Here is a 22,190-nt window from a genome sequence, read left to right as displayed (position 1 = left end):
CAGAGAAAAAGCAAATAAAACACTAATAAATAACTAGCTTAAGATTTTAAAACTCTTTCACACACTGCATTGGAGCAGCATCTTATCTACTAGGAGAATGCCTGAAACATTTTCTGTTTACCATCTATCTGTGCTGTTATTATAAGGGGACATATTTTCTTTGGTGCAGTTTAACAAATCTGTAATGATCTATAAAATAAAGGCTGGATTCTTGGTCTGAGGATAAATGCCGTCTGAGAATCCACCCCAATTCTTGAAGCATCTGGATATTGTGCCTGCACCCAAAAGCATTGCTTCAGCCAGGGCACAGGCACATACAGCATATTTCATCCGGAAACTGCTCAAGTATGCATTTTTGGGCTGAAATACTGCTTTTGGGTGCAAGCACAACTAACAGAATTTTAAAGCAGAGGGACAGATTCTCTGCCTGTGCGGCACTAGCCTAACAAGTGATTATGCGGTGGAAAGTTAATACAAATTGGTTGTATCCAAGTAGCTCGTAAACCAGAGGTTTTTCATTTTTTTTCTTTTTGAGGAATTTTTATGTGATATGTGAGTTTGCCCAGAAATGTCTTTCTTTTTAAAACTTTACTTATAATAGCAATGCGGTAAATCTATGATTTTTTTTAACACAAAACAATTGGCCAAATTTCATGCTAAAGCTGAATCCTAATTTGCATATTCAGATTTTTAAAAAAAATGCATCACTGTGAACAAAAAATGTTTCACTTTGTGCTGCTGCCATTTATCCCTTGCTCTAGTTGTGAATGGGAGCATGCACAATACTGACATCTCTGCAATAGATTCTGTACCAGGGCAAGGTGATTCTTGAGCAAAATGGTGTGTATATTTGGTAAAATAATTGTTTTAAATCTGTTCCAAATCATCATGTATTATCTTACAGAGCTGATGCCATAAATAATACTTATCGCCAAGGTTGCAAGCATTTAACTCAAGCTGTCTGCACAGTAAGTACATTGTAGTGTACAAGATGATTCTGAATTTGAATTATACTTAAATAGTATTTAAACTGTATGCTTTAAGGGAATATTTGCAGTGTAAATCTCAAAAAGACCAGCAACACCGAGTTATATTCCGAGTTATATTCTCAAGGCCACTTACGAGGCATATGCCGGGTGCTCACCAAATCAAATTCATATACTGTCCATTGAAAGCACTCACGGCTCCAAGTAGTTAAAAAAATTGCGTATTTTATTGCTCCACACTCACATCGACGCGTTTTGGTCCACTAGGGACCATAGCTCCTCGTGGACTTAATGAGATGCAATCTTTATCTTATTTTTTATGAATTTGAATGGGTTCCCTATGAATTTGTTTGTTACTAAACAAGTTTGAATATGAGTTACATATTAATGATGGGCTGGGCAAGATGGTTGGCCACGTGCATATGTGATAATCATTGGATACAATAACGATTATAACCGGATTATTGCTATGTAGTTTTTTGTGGTTGTGGCTATACCTAATATTAATAACAGTAAAGTTATTTATATTTATGATCCTGTACTAAAAGGGGTTGTGTATTTGGCTTTTTATAATTATGATTTTGGATAAGAACAAATATCGAGTCCAATTTAAATTTTGGATTATATAATATCTCCTTATGAGATCAAATATCATAACTTTCTCTCATTTAGTGAATAGTTTTCAGATACCAGTAAAGATCCCTTTAAAAATAAAAAGAATAAAAGAAAAGAAAAGAAAGCAGCCCTTTAATAGATGGGGTAACTCATATATGCTTTTTAGATTTTGACTATAGAATTTTTAACTCACAATTAATTATCACTATTCATTCACTTTTTTAAAATTTTTTATCACTATTTATTATATAGATGTTTGTACTCTGAAATAAGTTTAGTTACCCTTCAATTGGGACGGTATTTACTTGGACACATTAGCATATTTAATTGATTCTGTGTAATGATTGGTTGTGCTCACTATTTGAACACTATAGACGCTTCTGTGAATCATCCTGACGACGGTCCCTACTGGACTGAAACGCGTCGATATGAGTGTGGAGCAATAAAATACGCTATTTTTGTAACTATTTGGAGCCGTGAGTGCTTTCGATGGACAGTATATATATATATATATATATATATATATATATATATATATATATATATATAATGACCTTATTTAACTGCAGAGAAGTTTTGATAGCCATTGTTCTACACTAGAGGGCAGCAGTAGAAGGGGAAATATCAGCAAGACAAAGAAAAACTCTGTGGAGCAGTTTTAAAATATGCTGTATTGCTTATCTCAGTAACAGACCATTACTGAACTGTCACTAGTTCTCTCATAGATTTGAATAGCTTTCTGCCAAATCACTCTTCTAGATTGTTCATTACACACTACAATCAAATGTTGCTAGCTCTAAGCCCAAATATTTTTTTTTAAATTTGAGTTATATATGTGTTCTAATTTATTCAATGTTTCCTTCATATTAAATAATGTTAATTAATGCTCTTGATTTGGGGTATAGCTGCATTATTTTGTTTTCATAGCATGTGTATCTGTTGTTATATAACAGAGATGTACTGACCATTTTCTCAAATGACCTATCAAGAATTTGTATTGTCATTATTATTCCCTTTTTCTATATAGTTAAAATCCACAGACAGATACTCTTTCTCTGTTAAATGTTTTGATGACAGCATCCATTACTTTAAAATCTTGCCTAAAAATCTGAAGCATACAAGGGAGGTAAGTCCCTCTGTGGCCACATTATCTAATAGCCATCACCATTCTTTATTAATAGAGCAGTTCATGTTACAATTAACTTGGTATGACATGCATTTTGATAATCTGAGATAATTTGCTGAAGTAGATGTATATTTAGTAATGCCATAATGGAAGTTTCACTACCTCTTTCCTTATGTGAATCCTCTATAGTACTACTAGGTAAGCCAAGCAAAGACCCTACACAGATGGATGCTTACCACCAAATTTCCCATTTATCTGCAGATAGAAACATTTTGCCAAAAATTCTGTCTCTGAAAATGGCCAAGGCCCTCCCAATTATAATAGCAGACAACCAAACCAGCTTTATGCCAGGCAAAGCCACAGTTTAAACATTAGAAGGTTCAACTTAAACCTAGCCACTGAAATTGACAACTGAGGTCAAAGAGCTGTGGCTCCTTTAGGTATCATCAAATAGTTTATGGTGCACTTTGAACCATTTTAACTTTAGTCCTGGCTTCTGCAAATGGCTGCACCATTCACCCAAGGCCTCTATAGTGGTCAATGGCTCTTACAGTGAAAAATTCCCACTTAAAAGGGGCACAGGGAGTTCCCCCCTGCTTCCTTTGCTCTTTTCCCTAGCTATGGAGCCATTTGCACAAGCAATTAGACAACACCCACTGGTGGGTGGGTGAAATGGAAGAGTGTATACAACTATATGCAGATGATACCTTTATATACTTGGGTGACCTAGGACGCTTCCTGACAAGACTTTTAGATTTAACTGTCATGTTTACCCAAATCTCAGGCCTGGTCACAAACCGGCACTTGCCCAACCAACCCTCTTCAATATTTGATTAATTTACTTACTTGAAGGTAGTGGTTTAAGCTACCTATCTCTGAATACTACAGTTTAAATATACTTCCACTAAAAGTCTTCATAATCAAGACAAACAAAAGCAACCTTTCAGGGCTCTGGTACACGGGGAGATTAGTCACCCGCGACAAATCTCCCTTGTTGTGGGCGACTAATCTCCCCGATATGACATCCCACCGGCGAAAATGTAAATCACCGGTGGGATGGCATACGTGGTGGCGCAATCTCCAAAGTTGCCTCTTGAGGCAACTTCGGCGATTTTCCGCAAATCGCGCCACTGCGTATGCCATCCCACAGTTAAAATTTAAAATTGTGCGACGTCTATCATAATAAGCAAGAAAAAGTATCAATCGATGTTTAGCAAATACACATAGCAATATATAAATGCAATGTCAAATTCATATTTAATGCCCACAAAACATTATTCAAGTGCCAACTTCAAGTTTAACCTGAAAGGATTGTAGTAGTTTTTACTTCCGTTCTTCATGGCCCATTTTGTAGTCTGCACATATATAAGGTATATACATATATAAAGTAGGAACAAATATATACAGCGGCCCGGTGGGGACAATCTTCTATACTGGGATGAAACTACAAAAACGGATGGTTTGAGCAGCCACACTCAAAAGCTCCAGTATACCGGGGGGGGGGGGGGGGGAAATGAAGTGGCGGGATTTCATGCCACTGCATTCCATCTCGAGGTCTACCAGAAACTAAAGTGATTTACTGGTAGACCGCTATCTACCTTTTGGGCACCCCTACTCTAGGTTAGTATAACTGTCCCAAGAAGGAGATAATCCTAATGTGTCTCAGTTTCAGATGAAAGCCCCCTTAAAGGCCAGAAGTGGGCACCTTTATATTATGACAAGGTGTTAGATTTATAAAGTGTACAGTCACTTACCATAGTTCCATAAGTATCCAGAATATCCAGAACATTGATTTTATGGTTCCTAAAAAGGAAGGAAGCATTGCTGCGTGCTAACTTTTTTTTCTAAGAGCGGAGAAGGGAGTGAAGTATCTGGTGTATAGTTCCCACTGCGTGTCAGGCAGTGTGTGTCCCACAGGACTTCCCAGAGAAGAATAAGAAGTTTAAAGGAACCATTAACTTTACAAAGTTGCACTGTTTTTTTTTTTTTTTTGCCAGTATGATGCACAGCAGCAAAGCAGTTTCACCACTAAGCATTGTGTGAGTAAATTCAGGATAGTATGTTTGCCCAAACACAAGCGTTCATTCTTCTTCCTTTCAACTGATAGTTTAGTCATTGCCTTATTAATAACAGTACCATTTGTACGCTTGAATGCTTCCTGACAAGACTAAAATGATAGTTTACTGGAAAATGTAATCTTTTACTCCTGGAGTTTTAGTGTTTGGAGATCATGTTTCGATATGAAGTTGATGATAATTTTAATTTTTAACAGGACTGGTTGACTGCAATTGAAGAACATTCTGCATACAGCACTCACTATTGCTCCCAAGATCAGTTGAGTGATGATGAAGATGAGGAGTTAGTACTTGTGGGAGATTTAAAGCAATCCCTTGAGGTACCGGCTTATTGCCAAGCCTTTAAGTAGTTCTAATACAACACTGGTTTGTCAGATGTCCTCTCAGAACAGGTGGGCAATTATTGGGGTTTGGTTCATACAGAAATGGGAAAGGTGTTTTCCTTTAGTGAGACACTGGTACAGCAAAAGTTAGGTGTTGTGCATAAAAATATGTATCAATTCCTGTATAAACATCTGAATATTTGAATTTGTTACAGACCTATAAATACACAATGCATCTTCTCCCTCTGTAGTTGTATGTGATTAATGCACAGATAGGCTTGTAAATGCCTCATATCTGGAGTTCCTACTTACAGGATAGTCTTAATATCTTCACTCCACTAGCAACTCTTACAAAATTACATTTCTGAATAACTTTTCAGGGTACTCACATAGGGGGTAACTGACACTTGACCATCAAAGCCTTCTTGCCTCTGTAGTGGCTCTAGATGGATGTTCCATAGGATCCCTCCTCGACTGGACTTCCAGGCTCTCTACCTCACCTCCAACTGGTGCACCTTCCTTAGGGGGAGTTATTATCCACAAGTGCACCAAGATAAAATGTTAATGGTAATAATAATGATAATAAGCATAAAGCTGGAAGCTTACAATCTGTGAATTTGTTCAGCTGGTCTGGATGGCCTATAATTCATGTATGTAAAAAATACACACTATAATAGCCATCCTCAGGTCCTCGCTCGAAGCAACAGAAGTCCAAGCACTGGATACATGGCATATGTTATCTAAGTATACATGTATACACTTATATAATTCATCTTTAATACAAGTCTGTATGATAAGCCCATTTAAACGTTGCTTCTGACTCAAGCTTATAGGTGTTCCCTCAGTGGGCATTATTGCTGCTAGTATGCTGTACTATTGCCAGTTTATATATGATCTGTGTTGATGTAAGTATATAAACGCATTTGTATCTACACTTCATAATCTGAGGCAATGTAGACTAAGACTATTTTGTGAGATGTTTGAAAAAACTGCAAAGGTTGTCAATATTTTTGCCTTCAATTGTATACATGTGCCCAGTACTTTCAGCTTAATTTGAACAATTTTAGTTTTACCTGATTTTAAAAATGTTGAATGTGGTATGAGCTCAATGGAAATCTGCTAGTTTATAGGGAAGAAAAAGAAAAAAGCTTCAAGGTTCTCTTAAAGCTTAGAATCTCAGTAAAGCGTATTGAAAATTTACATCTGGATGCATTTAATGGGCAGTAGATTTTGTAATCATGCTCCTATAATCCTCCAGGCAAATAAGATTCTTGGCCACAATGCCGAAAGGTGGCCATACACATACCTATATTCGACGCTCTTGAGATATGTTGTTTCGTCTATCCGCCATACTTGCACCAAATATTGTACAAAACAAGGTTTTGTACCAAAATATCTGTGTGTATAGCCACTTTAAGTCTCTCTTGGATTTGAAAAAATACTTAATCAAATCGAGCCTTGCCCTAAAATTCCCCCTGGGCCTGACTTGAACCATTCAGATTCACTCAGGATATTAACCAGACAGCTTTATTTGAGGTATACATTAATACAGAGTGTTAAATAATAGCTCATAGGTCCTGAAAGCTTGTGAGGACGTGGGGGGCCTCTAGCAGTACAGCATGTTACCATTTAACCATTCCTTCTTCCATGGGGCAAATCCCGTGGCATGCAATCTTAATCCTTGTTTTAACATTACTGTCTCTCTGCCCATCTTAATAGAAACTGTTCCTAGCATCAGCACAGTAGCCCAAACAAAGTATATCTGTTATGTGAACGCAGTGTCCAGAATGGTATCTGTGCAGTGGGTGTGTTTTTAGGACTGTTTGCAATTTACATGTTGACACTAAGAATGCTGTAACTGAAGACAGCAGCTGCATGTTCCTTTCTGAACCTTGATCCTGGCCTTTGACCCTCTTGTCAATTGTTTTGTCAGCTATTCTATGCCAATGTCCAGTTCTAATCTTCATTATTTGTTATTTAATTATTGATATTGCTTAAATCTAAAATTTTGATATCTAGAGTAGAGACATTCTTTTTCAGTATAGAAAATGAGTGTTGCCCATAACATTTGCAGTTGTTTGAGGCTTGTTTGGAGGGTCACTCTGCACATTATTTCAATTGGTGATATCTCTGTTGGCAGACATAGTGTCATCAGATTTAGCACTGCAGCAATAATAGAAACATTCAAATCCCTATTTCTGACAGCTTGACTGACCACAGTGTTTGGCTTTGACAATAATCGAATTGTGTGTAATGTACTTTGAGCTTACACGATGTTCTTGCAGGCAGACAGGCACTCGCTGGCATAGAATCACTACCAGATGGACAACTTTCTTTTCTGTGTTATCCAAATTCAAGCAGTATTATTTTCTGTTTGATTTTGAAGCCTGGGTGTCAGTGATGTACAAAACAGCACACTGTTTGTTAGCTTCATTTACTCTCAGTGCTAAAAAAAAAAAAAAAAATGAATACACTAAAACAAAAGAAAAGTATCATGGTTAAATTTTCTAGAAGCATATAAAGTATACCAACTGTAGCAAATGTGTTTTGGATACAGTTTTCTTATTGGTTTATTATGCATTTATAGTTACCCAAGATTCACTGTATACGTGGCAGAGATTACTCACAAATGTACAGTATACAGTTATATCAGATTTTATCTAGGAATCTACTTTATGACAAAGAAAATCATGTTTACCTTAATTGACACTGCACTGTAATGGTTCACTAACATTGACTTTGGTGCTTATTTAAAAGTAATCCCCCAACCAGACAGCTTTGTACGTTTCAAGGTGGAAAGAAGTATTTATTTTTAGTTGTAACATGTCTTTATAAAACGTTAGTGTATTCCACAGCCCATTACAACATGATACTGATTTACACAAAAGAGTAAGAGGGCCCTGCTCAGTAGAGATTACAACTGTCTTGGAGAATTCAAGACAGTATTAGAGTGTGACAGGATTGCTTAAAAAATAGTGAACTTCCTCTTCAAGGACAGCAGATTTCTTACAGGAAATGGGGCAAATTGAAGGTGATATTGGCTTGTTTAGATGTTGCTGGCATGTACAGTATACATCCAGAGGGCAAGCATTGTTGTGTCATCAGGTTTGTTTTTTCCCTAGGACAATAGTTTTAGATTTGATAGAGATTATAAACTGAAAGGGACAAATTAGGTTCTTATGTTGCCTCATCATATGTACTGTAAGTATACATGTGTTTGTTTGAGGACATGCAGGTATATTTTAATGATTGTTTGAATGGGTGGCAATACAGTTGCATGGTGCCATGGAATTCTTGGAGTTATATATCAATGCACATTATCATTAAAATTAACTTTTTGCAAGCAAGTGCTAAGGAGGCTTCTTTTCTTGATGATATGGTGGTGAAGCTGGTTAGCGTGTTGGGAAGTTAGGAGCATGAACTCTGGACTGGCATGTCTAGAAGGGACTAAGCTCTGGGTGACCAGTTTCTCTATTAGTGGTAGGGAGGACAGCAGAGTTAGGCCTAAACAGATTGTGGTTATAGGTGATTCAGTTATTAGGAAAGTGGACAGGGTAATCTGTTGTCCTGATTGCTACAACTGAACAGTTTGCCATCTTCCTGGTGCCTGGGTTCAGTATGTGGTTGATCAGATAGACAAATTATGGGGTGGGGCTGAAAACCCAACTGTCTTGGTACATATTGGTACTAATGACAAAATTAATTGTGGGTGGATGACCTTAAAGAATGAGTTCATGGATCTAGGCTCTAAGATTAAGGAAAGCTCCTACAGTGTAATTGTTTCTGAAGTTTTGGCTGTGCCACGTTCAAGTTTAGGGAGACAGCGGGAGCTTAGGGGGCTAAATACGTGGCTAAAGTTTTGGTGTAGAAAGGAATGGTTTGGGTTCCTAGAGCACTGGGCTACCATTTCCTTGGGTTACAATCTTTATAGCCGTGACGGATTTTACATCAGTGGAAGGGGGTCCCCTGTGCTAGGGGAAAGAATGGTTAAGAGACTGGAGGAGTGTTTAAACTAGGCATAGGGTGGGTGAACTAGAGTTTTATGGGAAAATTAGTGTAGACCTGGCAGTAGGGTTAGTTAGGGTTGATGGGGAGGACTGAGGGGGGGCATACATCTTACCAGCTAAGGAGATCCCTCTGGCGCAAAGAGAACAGGCTAATTGTAACCTTAGCGCTAATTCTCCATTATGTAATATTGTCAGAGGGAAAATTATTACTTCTACTGTATGGCAAATGCACAGAGCTTGTCAGGTAAACTAGGAGTTTATTGCATGTGCTGGAAATGTATAATATAATCATTGAGACCTGATTGGATGAAACCTGTGACTGAGCTGTGAATTTAAATGGTTACACCCTTTTTAGGAGGGTCAGAGGGATTATGAAGGGTGGATAAATACAGTATGTCTGTATATAAAGCCAGAATTAAAGCCATGCGCTAAATAAATCACCAGGGACAGCAACAGGATGGGGATGGTGTGGTATCCCCTTGGGTAGAGACCGTGATGGGGAGGGTGTGGAATCCCTTTGGGTAGAGACCACAACTGGGAGGGTGTGGAATCCCTTTGGGTAGAGACCGCAACTGGGAGGGTGTGGAATCCCTTTGGGTAGAGACCGCAACTGGGAGGGTGTGGAATCCCTTTGGGTAGAGACCGCAATGGGGAGAGTGTGGAATCCCTTTGGGTAGAGACCGCAACTGGGAGGGTGTGGAATTTTTTTGGGTAGAGATTTCAGCTAAAGGTTACAAAGAAAATTATCATTGGTGTATGCTACAAACCACCCCATGTAAGTGAGGAAAATGAAGTCCAGCTACTATTACAAATGGAGGAGGCATTACTACTAAGTTAAGTTGTTATTATGGGGGATTTTAATTATTCAGACATTGACTGGAGTCATTACTCCAGTGGGGTGGTCAGGTTTGTAAATATGCTAAATGACAACTTTTTATTTCATGCAGTTCAAGAACCTACTAGGAATGATTCTATTTTGGACCTGGTAATAACTAATAATACTGAACTCATCTCTAACATTTGTGTGGGTGAGCATTTAGGGAATAGGGATCATAACATGGTCTCCTTTGAGATTATGTGGCAGAGTGAGTAACTAAAGCACTGCATTTTAGATGTACAAACTTTGCCAGTAGAATGGCATCTCTGCAATAAATTAAATGGGAAAGGCTTTTCAAAGAGTTAAACACAGAAGGTAAATGGAATATCTTTAAAATACTGCTTAAAGGAACAGTAACGCCAAAAAATGAAAGTCTATAAAGTAATTACAATATAATGTACTGTTGCCCTGCAGTGGTACAACTGGTGTGTTTGCCTCAAAAAGGCTTCTAAAGTTTATATAAACAAAGCTGCTGTGTAGCAGTGGGGCAGCCATTCAAAGGAGAAAAGGCACAGGTTACTCGGCAGATAAAATTGAATTATAGTACACAAAGCTTAACTGTTATCTGCTATGTAACCTGTGCCTTTTCTCCTTTGAATGACTGTCCCCATTGCTACACAGCAGCTTTGTTTATATAAACTATAGTAGTGTTTCTCTAGCAAACACACCAGTTTTACCAGTACAGGGAAGCATTTCATTATATTTTAATTACTTTAAAACTCTCGTTTTTTTAGTGTTACTGTTCCTTTAACAAGTATACAGGTCAGTGTTTTCTTTTGTAAGCAAAGAAAAACCTTTATGGTTTGATTAAAGTGTTAGTGTGGGGGGTTGGTAAGGTAAAACTTGTTTAACTCTTTTACTGCCAAGCACGTATGGCATACGTGCTGGCAGTAAAAGGGCTTAAACGCCAACGACGTGTCTCATACGTCGTTGGCGTTTAAGCGCTGCCCTCTGCAGCGGCGGCATGTGCCGCCGCTGCAGAGGGCTTCTAACAATGACAGCCCCCCTGGGCAATGTGCCAGGGGGGCTGTCATCAGGGTCCTGCGAGCCGATCGCTCGCAGGACCCTCCAGGAAGCAGCAGACGCGATTGCATCGCATCTGCTGCTTCCTCCCTCTCCCCCAGCGCCGGCCCAACTGAGCCAGGAGCGATCGGGTCTTCAGGAACAGGTAAGGAGTTTTTTTTTATTGCTTTTACACACTTTTACACACTTATACACACATTTACATACATTTATACACACTTACATACATTTACACACACTTACAGCACACATTTTAGCATTTTTTTATTTTTTTTTTTTTCATTTTTCACACTTTTATACACTTATTTACACTCATATACACACTTACACACTATCACACAACTTTTACACATGTACACACAGGTATACACAAACACTTTGGTTTTTTTTTGTTTTGCTTTTTTTTTTTTTTTTTTTTTTCATTTTACCACTTTGTTTTTATTTTCTTTTACCTAAAAACTGTTTATTTTGACAGCGTAACTATTGGATCAGATATTCTGGCCACTACTTACACTGTCATGTGACTTATTTTGTTGTTTCACTGATTTGCACAATTTTTGTGGTTTTATCACATTTTATCCCTATATAAGTATTCCTGATCTGTTTTTAGCGTAGCTTTGCCAGGTGTAACTTTGGTGTACAAAAATAACTTTACCTATTTTGAATTCATCAGAATGTGTACTTTCCAAAAATATATGGTTTTCTGGGGGTCACTGTATAGTTAGGGGAAGTTTTGGCACATAATACACTGACAGGGGGCTCTGTGTGCAAAAGCTGAGCTGGCAGGCGAGAAATCCTTATGCGCTATTTTCATTTAGGGTTCAGTACATACCGCAGACTTTGGTATATCTATGCATATTGGGCATCAAACTGTTCAGTAGGCCTCTGGTGTTCCTATTTGGGGTGACTTGCCTTTGTACGCAAGAAATTGTGTGAGATAAATGCGGCAAATTGCAACATTTTTAGGCGATTTTCTGAAATGTCATAAAAACCGATAACTTTAGGAAAGCTCTGCAGATTGGTACTTTGGTGTAGAAAGGACTCTTTACCCTTGTTGGATTTGTCAGAATGTGTACTTTCCAAAAATATATGGTTTTGTGGGGGATCTGTATAGTTAGGGGAAGTTTTGGCACATAATACACTGACAGGGGGCTCTGTGTGCAAAAGCTGAGCTGGCAGGCGAAAAATCCTTATGCGCTATTTTCATTTAGGGTTCAGTACATACCGCAGACTTTGGTATATCTATGCATATTGGGCATCAAACTGTTCAGTAGGCCTCTGGTGTTCCTATTTGGGGTGACTTGCCTTTGTACGCAAGAAATTGTGTGAGATAAATGCGGCAAATTGCAACATTTTTAGGCGATTTTCTGAAATGTCATAAAAACCAATAACTTTAGGAAAGCTCTGCAGATTGGTACTTTGGTGTAGAAAGGACTCTTTACCCTTGTTGGATTTGTCAGAATGTGTACTTTCCAAAAATATATGGTTTTGTGGGGGATCTGTATAGTTAGGGGAAGTTTTGGCACATAATACACTGACAGGGGGCTCTGTGTGCAAAAGCTGAGCTGGCAGGCGAGAAATCCTTATGCGCTATTTTCATTTAGGGTTCAGTACATACCGCAGACTTTGGTATATCTATGCATATTGGGCATCAAACTGTTCAGTAGACCTCTGGTGTTCCTTTTTGGGGTGATTTGTCTTTATCTGATCTTTATCAAGAAATTGTGAGAGATAAATGCGGCAAATTGCAACATTTTTATGCGATTTTCGAAAATGTCATATAAATCTGCAAACTTAGGAAAGCTTTACAGCTTGGTACTTTGTAGCAATAAGAAATATTTACCCATTATAGATTCGGGGGGATGTGTATTTTCCAAAAATATATGGCTTTCTGGGGTGAATGTACTTTTTTTGTAGCATTATCCCACATAAAGGATGTAAATGTGTTGATTTTGCAGGAGCTGAAATGATAGATCATATGGGGGTATGTTCCCATTGGGGCCCCTACATGCCACATACTTAGGTAAACCTATACATATTGGGCATCAAACTGTTCAGTGGACCCCTGGCGTTCAAATTTAGGGTGTTTTATCTTGGTACCTAACACTATGTGGGAGATAAGATGCTGCAAAGTGGAAGCTTTGAGGGGATTTTTGGAAATGTCATCAAAATTGCTAACTTTAGAAAAGCTGTGCGGCTTGGTACTTTGGAGTAGAAAGACATAGGTACCCATTTTAGATTCGGGGAAATGTGTACTTTCCAAAAATATATGACTTTCTGGGCTGAGCATACTTTTTACTAGCTTTATCCCACATATAATGATGTAAATGTGTTGATTTTGCAGAAGCTGAAATGACAGAAATGACAGTATATATGGGGGTATGTTCACATTCGGGCCCCTACATGCCACATACTTGGGTAAACCTATACATATTGGGCATCAAACTGTTCAGTGGACCCCTGGCGTTCAAATTCAGGGTGTTTTATCTTGGTACCTAATGCTATGTGGGAGATAAGATGCTTCAAAGTGGAAGCTTTGAGGGGATTTTTGGAAATGTCATCAAAATTGCTAACTTTAGAAAAGCTGTGCGGCTTGGTACTTTGGAGTAGAAAGACATGGGTACCCATTTTAGATTCGGGGGAATGTGTACTTTCCAAAAATATATGACTTTCTGGGGTGAGCATACTTTTTACTAGCTTTATCCCACATATAATGATGTAAATGTGTTGATTTTGCAGAAGCTGAAATGACAGAAATGACAGTTCATATGGGGTATGTTCACATTCGGGCCCCTACATGCCACATACTTAGGTAAACCTATACATATTGGGCATCAAACTGTTCAGTTGACCCCACTGGCATTCATATTTAGGGTGTTTTATTTGGTTACTTTATGACCTGTAGGAGATAAGATACTATAGACTAGAAGCTTTGAAGCGATTTTTAAAAAAAATTACAAATTTTGATAAAAACCAATAACTTTAGGAAAGCATTGCGACTTGATAGTTTGGAGTAGACAGACAGTTGTGCCTATTCTGTATTCCCCAGAATCTGTTCTTTCCAAAAATGTACAATTTTCTGGGATAAACCTTCTGTTAGTGGAATTTTGGCCTTGAAATCCAAAGTATGCAGTTTTTTTGGAGCAGTGCTTTGGGAATTTGGTAGTGTACTGCTGGGAGTTTTTGACCTATACAAGTGAGAAATCTCCATAAAACTATATATATTTGGTATTGGCACGTTCAGGAGACATGGGACTTTCCAAATCAGTTGTATATTCATGCATAAAATAATTTTTGTTTCTAGTATGTGTGATTATATTATGGAAAATTTGATTTTTTTTGCATTTTTAGACATTTAGAAGCCTATATCTTGTTACAGAATTGGAATTACACAAAAATTCTACCATATTTTGAAAGCTTAGGTTGTTCTGAAAAAAACGATATATTGTTTTCCTTGGTAAACTAAAAGTCCCCCCGAGGAAAGGCCCCTAAAGTGAAACAGTGCAAAATGTTCAAAAACTGTCTGGCAATACAAGTTCCGCTTTGACCAAAATGGCTGGCAGTAAAAGGGTTAAAGGCTAATGCCACAAGTTGCGTATTCTCTGCAAGCCAAAAAATGCTTGCTGAGAATATGCCCCTAGGCTTGAAAATAACTTCTACTTCTGCCTGCACCAGGAAGCATTGAATACATTTGCTGGTGCAGGCAGAAAATGCAAGACTTTGCATTTTTGACAGATATTGGCTACATGTGCCTGCACCCGAGCATATTCAATACTTCCCAGTGCAGGCACAACTAGGAGGATTTTCATGTAGCACTGCGTATTCTCTGCAAACGTTTTCTGGCTTGCTGAGAATACCCAACGTTTGATATTAGCCTTAGCACATTCAAGTTAGCTGGGACAGCATGAACTTTCATCAGGTACAAGAAAGCCAATAAAGCATGCAAAAAAAGCTATCAAGCAAGCTAAAATAGAGATGGAAAGGGATATTGCAGCTAGGAGTAAAAGTTATTATAGACAGAGGATGTTCTTTTTTTCCCATAAAAAGGATCAATTCACCAAGGGCCACCCCTTTAGATTAGATTAGAAACTGAACTTTAATTTGAAGCAGTGTAGGTGGTTTTTCACAGTGAGGGCAGTGAGGTTGGGGAATGACTTTCCTAGTGATGTGGTAATGGAAGATTCTGTTAATGCCTATAAGAGGGGCCTGGATGAGATCTTGAACAAGCATAATATCCAAAGCTATTGTGATACTAAAATCTACAAATAGTATTGCTATTGGTATGTAGAGTTTAAGCATGGAAGTGCATAGATAGGTCAGTATGGGTGTATGTTTGTGCTGGGGTTCACTATGAAAAGTCCATATCTGAATATTGTTGAATTAAATATTGTTGTTCTTAGTATAGGCATGGAGGTTGAAAGTTAGTAACCGCGTGCTGTGTGCGCAGTTCTCTTTAAGCTTTCTATACCCTGACTTGCATATGCAAATTAGGATTCAGATTCGGTTCACTATTTGGCTGAACAAAGTGTTCGGGGTTTGGCCAAAATAGTGGATTTGGTGCATCTAATAACAGATGTTTTAATTTTTCTTTTTTTTTTTTTAAATATTGATTTCAAAGTAAAAATATATTTCTGTTTTGGAAATGGCAAAACAATTTTCAGTTATATGTTTTCCCTGTTTAAGTTGTTTGTGCAAATGTAGGGTGCAGAAAGCTTTCAAGAATGACTTTTTTTTAACATATAAAACTTGATTCTCTGTTAACAGAATGCACAGACATCTCTGCAGAGATTGAACAAAGAAGTGTCCCAGTTCGCTGGTGGTCTCACAAAATGGGAGGGTGCAAAAGGTAGGGTGCTCCAAACACAATGTCGTGAGATAACACTCTTAGACAGTGCTGTCCAACTGGCGGCCCGCGACCCCCCTCTGTGTGGCCCCCCACCTGTCTGGCTGCTTTGATGGCTTACCTTTGTGTAAGCTTTAAATAGTATCAGTACTGAGATTAACTGCCCCCCTGCATGGTTCTCACCTCAGATTCAGCCTGTAATCCCTCTGTACATGTAATCAATTTAAATCAACACATAAGTTTTTTAGTGAAAAGAACAAACATTTATTGGCTCAGAAGATTTAACACAAATTCAAAAAAACATAAGCCATACTATACCACAGTGGAAAGGAAAACCCAGTGCCTCATGGTACCCACTCTCCTTCCTAACGCGTTTCGCACCATTAGGTGCTTCATCAGAGGAAGTGTGGTGTGAACATGTCACTTCCTTTTTATACCCTAAAGGTATTAATTTTATACATTTTCCAGGGCCACTATTAAAGCCCTGCAACAAGCACATACTATATCCAACCTTTAAAAATACATCACACAGGGTTCACAAAGTGGCCCCATATTCAGCACAAATAATAACAAATGACCAAAAAAAATCAAAATATGTCGAAAATTATTTGTTAACAAAGAAAATTTGTAAATGCATGAATAAACTGAAATAAACATACATATACATATGCATCTAAGCAGTTCTAAGCCCATAAACGTGTGTATAAATCACACAATTGGATTATATAACATATATAAATACCCAATCACTATCAAAAAACCTTTTTATTCACATTATTTCATTGCGCATCAGAAATATCCAAATTGTGATAAGATTAGATATCCTCATGACATTCTTTATATATCTCTATCCAATTACTACTCAAAAACACATTCAGATACTGCTGAGGTGCAACGAATTCCCATACATTTAAAATGCAACAATGCACAAACTTTATCTATTACAAAATTAAAATCATAAACAAGACCTTCTTTAATTTAAATCAATTAAAACTAAGGTATATAATACCTTATAACATAAGCGACCCAGACCAGTAAGATACTATATAATCAATGCAGATCTATTCAGTACGACATATTAAAAGAATTTATTTATAGCCTATTTCCAAGATGAAACCAGGAATGGTTTCAATTCAAATTTTGTGTTCATTCCCCTTGGTATAACAGTGTCTAGTGTAAATATCCATTTGGACTCTAATCTCAGAAGTTTAGTGACAGGATTCCCCTCACCTTTCTCATCAATTTTATCTATTCCGAACATATTCATCAATTGCCCATTGTGCACACATTCAAAATGCTTAAAAAGGGGGTTATCGCTTTCCTTACTTTCTAACCCTCGCAAATGTTCTCCCAATCTTGTTCTCAGCTGTCTTATAGTTCGTCCTATATACAAAGAGCCACATTCACATTGCAAACAGTAAATGACAAATTGTGTTTGGCACGAAATATAAGTCTCAATTTTATATTGTTTATCAGTATTTTTACTTGAAAAAGTTTTAACATTACCACTATATTTGCAGGATTTGCATCGTTTGCAGGGAAAAAAACCTTTTACATCCCCCAACCAAGACACACTATTTTTCTTTTTCCTTTTTATTGTTAATTTATTAGGGGCAACAATACCCGCTATTGACTTAGCCTTCCTACTCACTACTCCAGGCTTGATGTTTAAATTCCTTAGCACAGGATCTACCTGCAAAATATTCCAGTGTCTTTTTACTACTTTGGAAACTTGATCATACTGAACACCAAAATCGAGAATGCATCTTATTTCATCTTTCTTTTCAATTTTAACAAATTTATTTTTATCTCCCTTAGAACTCCTACTCTTTTCTCTTAAATCATTTATTCTCTGCAATGCCATCTGCAAATCACTGTTTTTATAGCCTCTTTCCCCAAGCCTTTCACACTCCTGTTTCGCCTGTTCTCTAAAGGTGTCATAGCTAGAACAATTTCTATATAGTCTGACTAATTGTGCATACGGTATTGATTTAACTGTATGTTCTGGATGAAAAGAATCCCGCCTCAAAATAGTATTTCCTGCAACCGGTTTTCTGAAAAGTTTCGTATTAATCTGCCCATTTTCCAAATAGAAAGTTAAATCTAGAAAATTGATTGCACACATATCAAATTCCAAGGTGAAGTTGATGTCATAGATGTTATCATTGACATAATTTAAAAAGCCAGATAACTCCTCCTTTCCACCATCCCACACCATGATGACATCATCTATGTAGCGATACCATCTGACAATGCCATCATGGTATGGATTATTGATGCCGTAAATGTATTCCTCCTCCCACATTGCCATGAATTTTTTTGAATTTGTGTTAAATCTTCTGAGCCAATAAATGTTTGTTCTTTTCACTAAAAAACTTATGTGTTGATTTAAATTGTTTAACATTCAGGACCTTTTAGTGAATTTAACTTAAGTTTTTCTGCTCAATTTATTTTTTCTTGATTATTAAACATGTAATCCCCTGTGTTTTTCACACCTTTTAGTTTCTGCATTGTTCACCCCCTGCAGTGTTCACACCTCAGGCTCAGGCTGTAATCACCCACATTGTTCAACTGTTCACACCTCAGACATTGTATGTAGTGCCTGGACTATGCTGCCTGTGTATATAGCACACACAGACAGCATAGGGGAGGCAAAGTATGGCACATGGGCAGTGTAGGGCAGGGAAAGTATGGAACACACAGGCAGCATACGGCAGGCAGAGTATGGCATACATGGGCAGCATAGGGCAGATAGAGTATGGCACACACAGGCAGCATAGGAGAGGCAACGTATGGCACATAGGCAGTATAGAGCAGGTAAGGTATGGAACACACAGTCAGCATAGGGCAGGTAGAGTATGGCACACACAGGCAGCATAGGGCAGGTAGAGTATGGCACACATAGGCAGCATAAGGGAGGCAGAGTGCTGCCTGTATGTGCCATACTCTACCTGCCCTATGCTGACTGTGAGAGGTGAACCTGGCAGGGGTTTGTTCTGGGAGTTTGTTAGTAGTTGGAAACAGCCATTAAATGGTCCCTAAGGTGTGTAGTTATGTTGCTGGGGGTTGCTGTGCTATCCACAGGGGAGGAGGAGGCATATGGATTTAAGGGTGTGTCTTAATATGACATAATATAATTATTTCATATATGAATAACTGTTGATATCTCCGCAGTGAGGACCAAGCATTTGGGTTTTTGCTGCACTACCACCATTGTGATAAAATGGGTGTGGTTTGAAGTGGGTGTGGTTAAAAAGGGGAGTGTCCCAAACTGGCTTCCATTAGCGGCCCTCCACCATTTATGCTAGAGAAATTCCAGCCCTCGGCACCACAGACGTTGGACAGCACTGCTCTTAGAAATATATTATGTGCATGTTCAGGGAAACATGCAGTTATTCATAGTCCCGTTATGTTCTCTTACAATAACCCTTTCTGTCCTGACTCAAGTCTCAAAAAGTAAAATTTATGGCACTGGCACACTGGTACTTTTTTGCCAGATCTTGAAATTGTGAGTTGCTTGATGCATAAAGGATTAGATCCCTAACATGATATTTATATTAATAGGGTTTAATATCACATTCTTGATATTTATATTAATAGGGTTTAATATCATTTGTTGTGCCTTTGCTGGCATGTTCACATATCCAGTAAATAAGATATCAAATCCTCATATACTGCACATGTAAATGGCCTTGGACCATTGGTCCCTGCCCACTTCCTGAAGATGGTGGTATGGCATTGAGGAAAAGTACTGGAGCATGGTGAGTTTTTCAGCAAAGCACCATCCCAAGGTCCAAGTTTAGCAGTTATATTCATTGGGGGCTGCTTTGTCCACCTAGTGAGATCTGTATACTTGTGTTTATCCATTGGAGGTGGTGCATCAAAATTAATTCTTTGACAGCTACATATTTCATTATGTCAGTAGATCATGTTACGAGTGGCCTCTACTGACCTTACTGTAAAAGTAAATTCTGATCACATGGCTTAATGTTTGGGTGAAACGTATCTTCTACTTATATTTACATTCATGCAAGGGTGGGAGCTACTATTTACTTTTTATCTTAGAGAGACATTCTCTGCTATAGCACAAGAAGACTATTAATTGAGAATGTGTGTTTTGCTCTTAATGATTACTTTTTCATAACAAAAAGGAATAGAAAGTTAATACCTATTAATGGTTTTCTCACTGTCATAGTTAAACACTGTGGCCCGATGGCTAAGGCGTAACTTTCATTAGCAACTAGGAATCCATGTATACTGGTTTAACAATTCTGATAGCTACACATGGACCTGCAAAATTATTTCAAGACTACTGTAAGATTTACAGTGTGAATTTAGATTAATGAAATAGATCTTGAAATTCATACAGACAAAATCAGTCATTCAAAAACAGATTTAATCCTATTATTAGTCCCTGTATGGCCTGTCTATATTATAGTATTTGTGGACAGAGGCTGTGACGAGTTTGTACAGCTTGGCTGAAAAGTAGCTTTGCCAGGTTGTGAATTGATGACCTCAATCTCTGTGAAGAGAAATCTATCCTAATCCTCTGAGGATAAACCTTTTATTTGATTAACTTACAAAAGTACTTGGCTTCATGAAGCTGTTTTAGCAGTATGCTGGTGAGGTAAAGTGGGAACTGTTGAATTATAATATTGCAGTACTCAATTCCAGCAGCACATTGCCATAAAGGCATGTATTCAATGGATGCGTAATGGATGTGTATATTTTTTAAATTAAGTAAGGGCATTTTGTTCAACATTTTCTGATGAAGATAAAGTTGAAAGATAAAAAACAATAGGTAGAAGTTTATGTGGTTATTGTCTGTATCTAAAAATGATGCAGATAAATGCACATATACATTTTCTTTTCCATCAAACAGCTAATTTCATTTTTCTAGATCTTGTACCTTTTTTGTATTGGTTTTTGTTTGTTTAACAAATGAAGGCAGTACGTTTAACACAATCAATCTAAGCTACAGTAAATTTACATACAAGGTTGCCACTCAGCTCAGATTTGTAGGGTATCTTTATATGACCATACATTTGGTAGTGGGCAGATAATTCATTATATAACAATGGAACAACCTTATCTTAGCTCACACTGGCAATCTGCTATGAAGTCAGACTAGAGCCCATATATTGAAGTAACACAGGCAAATGGGACTGCTTTAAAAATGTATTGCAGAACTCAGTCAGGGCAATCAAAAAAGCAAGTCCATTAAACCAGCCAAGGTCCAATGTAGGCCTCGGGCAAATAGCAGGGTCCAGTAAAGCACAAAAAGGGCTGGAACTCAAATGCAGAAAAATCATAGCCCATGAGTTTGAAGATTAGATACAGAGGAGAGTAAAATATGGGCTTTTATGACCAAAAGTTGTGCATCTTGTTATAGTTGTAATTTTTGGGTCTTTACACACAGTAACCATGTTATATGGAAGGAACCATCTCTAAAGGTCCCAATACACACTGAGATCCGCTCGCTTGGCGAGATCGCCAAGCGAGCGGATCGGCACCCGATATCCCCACCTACGGGTGGGCGATATTGGGGAGCGTTTAGGTAGAAAAAAAAATAATTCAATTGTTTGGCCCTGGGGCCAAACGATCGGATTATGTGGGCGGCAATGGGGCAGTCGGTTCGGGGACTGCATCAACGAGCCGATGTGGTCCCCGCTCCGACTGGATTTTCTAACCTGGCCGATCGATATCTGGCCAATTTCAGGCCAGATATCGGTCGGCCAGGCCCCTCGGTTCTGCCCCTACATGGGCAGCTATAATCGCCCCGTGTGTGGGGACCTTTAGAGTATGTAATTCCTACTTCACCGCCAGCCCCCTTTCCAGTAATGTAGGTCCTGTGTATTCTCTGTGTTAGGTAGATGTGATTGCAAAGATGGCCTGAAATGATTTAAGTAGAAAGCAGCCTGCTAGGAAAAGAACTTCTGCTCAATACTATCCTTTTTGTTGAGGGCTAGGTAACAAAGTTTGTATCTTGCTGTAATGTTGTAGTTACCAGGAAGCTTGAGCATACAAACTTGCTTTCCCAAACCTGCTAAAACCAACAATATCTTCCCCTTTTGGATTTTTCATATATCTATTCCAAAGTTCTTTTTCTATGTTACATTTTGTAATGGATTTTCTTATTACGAAAATGGTCAACAATATCTATACTTGCTGGTCACAGAGACAACCCTTTATACTCGTCCAGTATTCTTCCCTAAGTGTTAACTTTCTTCATCCTTCCTAATATTAGTTTTTTCCCCCCAAACATCTACTAAATCATTCAAACATGTAAGATACATACGGGTGATCAGTTTACTG

The 22,190-nt window shown here is 38.1% G+C and overlaps 1 protein-coding gene across 12 annotated transcripts in view; it reads left to right on the top strand.

The window, feature by feature from the left end:
- Positions 1-22,190, top strand: part of osbpl1a (oxysterol binding protein like 1A) — an 81,586-nt gene that overhangs the window by 22,888 nt on the left and 36,508 nt on the right. For 8 of the 12 annotated variants that reach the window (XM_018095055.2, XM_018095057.2, XM_018095051.2 and 5 more), the window contains 5 exons: positions 905-968; positions 2,629-2,727; positions 4,725-4,766; positions 5,000-5,122; positions 15,797-15,878. In XM_018095055.2, the coding sequence (XP_017950544.1) occupies positions 905-968; positions 2,629-2,727; positions 4,725-4,766; positions 5,000-5,122; positions 15,797-15,878 (410 nt within the window). Of the gene's footprint in view, positions 1-904; positions 969-2,628; positions 2,728-4,724; positions 4,767-4,999; positions 5,123-5,505; positions 5,693-15,796; positions 15,879-22,190 lie in introns of those variants that run through there. The other 4 variants (XM_012965303.3, XM_012965313.3, XM_012965314.3 and 1 more) reach the window with 4 other exon arrangements.

The sequence above is a fragment of the Xenopus tropicalis genome, chromosome 6 (genome assembly GCF_000004195.4).
Source record: "Xenopus tropicalis strain Nigerian chromosome 6, UCB_Xtro_10.0, whole genome shotgun sequence".
NCBI lineage: Eukaryota > Metazoa > Chordata > Amphibia > Anura > Pipidae > Xenopus > Xenopus tropicalis.
Note: the sequence above shows the minus strand (reverse complement) of the source record. Positions and strands in the feature narration are given on the sequence as shown.